We start from the raw sequence: 6406 nt of genomic DNA on the forward strand, positions 1-6406 counted from the left end.
GCATTTTGCTGTTGTCCAGCAGGCTGGGCCATAGGCTCCCAACTCTCCTGCTTGTAGGCATCACACATCACAATTCTCTCCGTGAGGTTCACCTGAATGGCCTCTTACTAGGCTTGAGGCTGGGAAAGAGGGAAAAGCCACAGCATTCTATTCCTGTGAATGCCTTTGAACCAATCTTTCCACTGACACTCCCACCGCTACCCCATCACCTTCTCTTAGATAGGCCTGACGTGGGTGATGGAGTTGAAGGTCCAAGATCATTTTGGCCATCTCCTAAGAAGCCTTGCTTTAGACTGTGGGGGCATTTATCACCCCTTGTTCTTCACTCTGAGGATTTAGACGAAATTTCCAGGCACAGATAAAGTCCTGCTTCATATCCAGTTATACCTGTCAATCTCATCCCCTGCTCTAGTTTAATGTCAAAAATTTGAAGATGCATTAAGTCAGAGAAAGACAAGTATTGTATGATATCACTTATATGTGGAAGCTAAAAATAAAACAAACTAGTGAATCTGACAAAGAAGACTCAACAGATATAGAGAACAAACTAGTCCTTACCAGTGGGGAGAAGGAAGTGGGGAGGGGCAGAACAGGGGTAGGGGATTAAGAGGTACAAACTACAATGTATAAAATAAGTAAGCTACAAGGGTATATTGTACAACACAGGGAATATAGCCAATAGCTTATAATAACTATAAGTGGAGTATAACTTTTAAAAATTGTGAATCACTATGTTGTACACCTGAAACTTATATAATATTGTATAGGAGATAAAAAATGTCCTAGAACTCTGCTTCTGATACTGGAGGATGTGAATAGCCAGACACTATAAGTCACAGCATACCTATCTTGAACATCAATTTTTATATTAAAACATGAATGTGTTATGAGGTAAAGTGCAAAATCTTTGAGGGGGTAGAAAACAGAAACTTTCAAATAAATTGAGTTCACCATCAGCCACTTCATCTATAGATTCTAGGGGTGGTACATGGAAACACTTGAGATCTTTTTTTTTTTTGGCCCACACTGCACAGCATGTGGGATCTTATTTCCCTGACCAGGGATAGAACCTGTGCCCCCTGCATTGGAAGCGCAGAGTCTTAACCATTGGAATGCCAGGGAAGACCCCAGAAGCACTTGAAAAGTTTCTGAGAGAAGTATTTTTGGGGTAGTTGGGCCCTACAAAAACTGGTGTTATGGGACTTCCCTGGTGGTCCAGTGGGTAAGACTCCACGCTCCTAATGCAGGGGGCCCGGGTTCAATCCCTGGTCAGGGAACTAGAGCCTGCATGCATGCCACAACTAAGAGCCCGCATGCTGCAACTAAGACCTGGTGCAGGCAAAATAAACAAATAAATAAACATTAAAAACAAAACAAAACTGGTGTTACCTTTCTGGAAGTCCTCAGGAATACCGCTGAGGCAAATAGAGAAACACTGTTCAAAAATTAGGTCACCCTGACTGTTCCACAAACCAGCTGAGAGAAGCCTTATAAGCCTTCCCTTTAATACTAAGGAGGAAGAGGGGGAATCTAACAGGTCTTCTGGTTATTCTAGAAAGAGCAGGTCTGGATCTCTAGATCAGGGGCAAATACCAGCAGAGGTTTTGTTTGTGTATGTTTTTTTGTGTTTGTTTGTTTGTTCTTTCGAAGATTGCCTGAGCTATGTTGCTTATTTCTACAGGCTGAGGTGCCTGTAGCCTACAGTAAAAAACAGAAACAAAACCAAAACGCCCTGAAAACAAAAGTACCAAGTGCCTCTAAGGAGCAAGTAAGAAGAGAGCTGTGAAAACTGGCCTTCTCTCCACCAAAGGCCTCAGAAGACTTAGTGGGAGGAGTAGATTTGAAGGAGAAAAGGGAATCAGGCAGAATCCAAGGTGGGTGGCTGGGGCCTGAGGAGAAACCCTTAGGAGCCTAATGGTTGGAAGACTTGATGGTTCCTTAGCACATAACAAAACAAAACAGCCTCCACCAATTTAAGACCTCTACTGAACAATCTGACTGCACTGGTAAAGAACATCTCATCTCTAAATTTAACTTCCAATTTCACCGAGATCTCACGTTTTATGATGTACCTGGTTTTCCTTCTGATGTTATTCAGTGATGTGAATCAAGTCCCATCTGCCATTTCAATACGGTGCCTACCTTTCTTAAGAATCTTCTTCACTTTCACATAGTTCCCCTGTTTGACATACTCATGAAGCTGTGCTTCCAAGGAGTCATTTCTTAAGGAACCAAGTTGAACAGGACAGGGGACTGGAAGATGAACGGCCCGAGACATCCTGTTTCAAAAGAAAGCAACATGCTCTAACTGAATCAGAAATGCAAGGAGAAAACATCGATTCTTTCACATTTCTTTCACTTCTTGTCCATTTTCATTGATAATGAACACCATTAGGCGACAATTACTGAAATTACACAAGATTAGGGACTTCCCTGGCGGTCCAGTGGTTAAGACTTTGTGCTTCCACTGCCAGGGGCCCGGGTTTGATCCCTGGTCAGGGAACTAAGATCCCACTTGCCGCGTGGCATGGCCAAAAAATGTAAAAATAAATTCTACAAGATTAAACATACAACAATGTTACTGTTGAAATTGAAGAACTCAACATATTTATCATCAATTCCTTGACGTGAAAAAGTGACGACTACCAAAAAGTAAAATCAGGGCTTCCCTGGTGGCGCAGTGGTTGAGAGTCCGCCTGCCGATGCGGGGGACACGGTTTCGTGCCCCGGTCTGGGAGGATCCCGCGTGCCGCGGAGCGGCTGGGCCCGTGAGCCATGGCCGCTGAGTCTGCGCGTCCGGAGCCCGTGCTCCGCAACGGGAGAGGCCGCGACAGTGAGAGGCCCGTGTACCTACCGCAAAAAAAAAAAAAAAAGTAAAATCAGAAATACGTGTATTTGTTGCGTCATTAAGACAATTAGGAGAGTATTAACTTTGTGGGATTTTTTTGTTTTGTTTTTTGCGGCTTGCGGGATCTTAATTCCCCGACCAGGGATTGAACCCACACCCTCAGGAGTGAAAGCACGGAGTCCTAACCATTGGACCGCCAGGGAATTCCCGGAGGGTATTAACTTTGAGCGGCTAGTATACAAATGCAGTCATTTATGTAGGAAAGTAGATAGTATGTGTGTTGGGTTCCCCGTTCAGACTCTGAAGTTCTCGTCCTGGCTCTGTCACCTCCCTAACTGTGTGACCTTGGAGAAATTATATAACTGATGGGCCTCAATTTCCTCATCTATAAATGGGGGTAATAATAACCAGAGAGCTGCTGAGACGTTAAATAAAATCTTAGAACTCTGTAAAGTGCTTAGAACTCTGCCTGGCACCAAGGAGCTCTCAGTAGTTGTTAGCTGCTACTGTGCACACAAGAACCATGCAAAGAAATTTAAACTTTCCACAGGTGTAGCATCTATACCTGACCAGTGATTGTGGTATACCTACCATGTGTCTCACAGGTGACAGGTACTGTGTAAGTCACCTAAAGTAGGATCACTGTCATCACAATGCTTGGTCTAGCAGGGCAGACAAGTGGCACCAGGCTGGTATTCCACAGACAGTGGATAAAAGAAGGAAGCCCCATTTGCATGAATCAACAAGCATGCATATCTGGGGCATAACTGAGTGTTCCATGGAGAGACACAGAGGGTGGGATATGAGGTGAAGTGAAACAAACACCAGAAAGGTTGACACATTCTGTGGGTCTTCCCCAGCCAAGAGGCTTTTAGGTTACTGAGAAGTAACCCCCTCTTAATTTATCTACTGATAAAATGTGGAAATGCTAATAACTTGAGTGTTTTAACTTTATTTTCTTTGTATTTGTTACTAGCCATGTCAGTGCCTATAGCATCCTAGTAATCACAACATTGTTAAGCAAAGCACAGTGACTCAGAAAATATTGTTTGGTTTAAATATGGGCTGAAGCTTTTATAACTTTCCTTCCCCACCTCCATTCCCCACCCCACCCCACGCCCCTTTCTGCCTCCCTACTATTTCCAGGCATTAAAAAAGAGTAGCATATTTCTATTTGATTTACATAGATAAAGTCTTTAAAGAGGTGATTAAGTTAAAATGAGGCTGTTAGAATGAGGCCATAATACAGTACAACTGGTGTTCTTATAAGGAGACACCAGGGGCACTTGCACAGAGGAACAACCATGTGAACAGGCAGCAAGAGAGTGGCCATCTGCAAACCAAGAAGAGAAGCTTCAGAAGAACCTGACCCTATCGGCACCTTGATCTTGGACTTCTAGCCTCCAGAACCTTCAGAAAATAAATTTCTGTAGTTTAATCCATCCAGTCTGTAGTATTTTGTTATGGCAGTCCTAGCAAACTGATACACTAATAATAGCTAGATATGGCATATGAATATGCATATAGTTTTATTTTAGTTTAGTAAAGGCACGGGTCATTTTAATAATTATAAAGAAAAAAGTTTAATATTTTAAATAAATATTAAAAATATAAAAAGTGCTTATCACCAATTGAAATAATCTACTAAAAAAAAAAGTGGAAAATATTCTTGAAAGGGGAGTCTACAGTTACTATCTCCACTTCATTCATCCATTCAGCTGGAATGGTCTGCTAGTGTGTTATTCTCCCCCATACCCCTGACAGTGGGCTGCTGGCCAAAGCCCCCAATATCTTCTTCTTTTTTAAAAAATATTTATTTATTTGGCTGCATCGGGTCTTAGTTGTGGTGTGAGGGTTATTCGTTATACCATATGGGCTTAGTTGCCCCGCGGCATGTGGGATCTTAGTTCCCCAACCAGGGACCAAACCCACGTCCCCTGCATTGAAAGGAGGACTCTTAACCACTGGACGACCAGGTAAGTCCCCCAATATCTTCTTACACCTGGACAAATCCAATGTGCATTTTCAGGCTCTGTCACACTGGAATGTTCGCCTGTATGTAACACTGCCTTTATTCCTTCTTTATTTTATTGTGGTAAAAATATACATAGCATTGGGCTTCCCTGGTGGCGCAGTGGTTGAGAGTCCGCCTGCCGATGCGGGGGACACGGGTTCGTGCCCCGGTCCGGGAAGATCCCACATGCTGCGGAGCGGCTGGGCCCGTGAGCCATGGCCGCTGAGCCTGCGCGTCCGGAGCCTGTGCTCCGCAACGGGAGAGACCACAACAGTGAGAGGGCTGCGTATCGCAAAAAAAATAATAATAAAAAATATATATATATATACACACACATATACACACACACATACATAGTATTTACCACTTTAAACAAACTTAAAGCGTTCAATGGCATGAATATATTCACACTGTCGTACTATGATCACTACCATCCATCTCCAGAATTTTTTTCATCTTTCCAAACTGGAACTCCATACCCCATTAGATACTAACTCTGCATTTTCTCCTTCTCTCAGGCCCTGGCAACCACCAATTTACTTTCTGTGTTTATGAAATTGACTACACTTGGTGCTTCACGTAAGTGGAAACACTTATTTCTCCTTTTGTGGCCCACAATTCATCCATGTTGTAGCATATTTCAGAATATTTTTCCTTTTTTAAGGCTGAATAATTTCCCACTATGTATATACACCCCATTTTGTTTATCCATTAATCCATTGATGGACACGGGTTGATTCCACCTTTGGCTATTGTGAATAATGCTGCTATGAATATGAGTGTTCCAATATCTCTTTAAATCCCTGTTTTCAATTATTTAGGGTATATACCCAGAAGTAGAATTGTTGGATTAATTTTTTGAGGAATGGCCATACTGTTGAGAAATGGAATACTGCCTGCCATATCAGTAAACAAAGGATGTCACAGTCGTCAGTGATTGCAGCCGCCGTCGACAGTGAGCTAGTGAGCCCTGAGGGAACTCAGGAAAGAAGAGAATACCTGCCACCTAGCAGCCATCAGACTGCAGTCACTCCCTAGGGTGAGCCCTGAGGAAACTCAGGATATGAAAACACAGGATGCTGGCCCCAGATAGCTGAGGTGCACATCAAAGGAATGATTTCGGTGAGCCCAGACTCTTGCATCTTCCCAGGCACAGAAAAGCGCTAAATTCCTTACCTTGAGATATCTGGTTTTCTTTAATTAACAACAATCTTCTGACATTCAGACTATCTACCCTCTGTTGCAAAACTCCTATATATCCTGGCTGGCCCCCTCACTTCCTCGGAGCAGTTCTCTCAGGGTTACTTGAGATGCTATGCTGCCTCCCAAGCTTTAAGTCCTAAAAACCCTCGCCAAATAAAACATAAACTCTCAAGTTCCGGGTAGGTTGTGAATAATTTTTTAGTCGACAATGTTTGCTATAGTGGCTGGACCATTTACATTATCACCAGCACTGAAAAAGTGTCCCAATTTTTCCAGATCTTCACCAATACTTGTTGTATTATTTAGTAATAGTCATTTTAATGTTTTTCAACCTTTTAAAA

At 42.8% G+C, this 6406-nt stretch overlaps 1 protein-coding gene across 1 annotated transcript in view; it reads right to left on the reverse strand.

Moving 5' to 3' along the window:
- Nucleotides 1-2278, reverse strand: part of TEX14 (testis expressed 14, intercellular bridge forming factor) — an 86474-nt gene extending 84196 nt beyond the window's left edge. Inside the window, exon 1 of the mRNA XM_007449091.1 lies at nucleotides 2143-2278. Coding sequence (XP_007449153.1) covers nucleotides 2143-2278 — 136 coding nt within the window. The remainder of the gene's footprint in view (nucleotides 1-2142) is intronic.
- Between the last annotated feature and the right edge of the window lie 4128 nt (nucleotides 2279-6406).

This window comes from Lipotes vexillifer, unplaced genomic scaffold (genome assembly GCF_000442215.2).
Source record: "Lipotes vexillifer unplaced genomic scaffold, Lipotes_vexillifer_v1.1 scaffold433, whole genome shotgun sequence".
Classification (NCBI taxonomy): domain Eukaryota; kingdom Metazoa; phylum Chordata; class Mammalia; order Artiodactyla; family Lipotidae; genus Lipotes; species Lipotes vexillifer.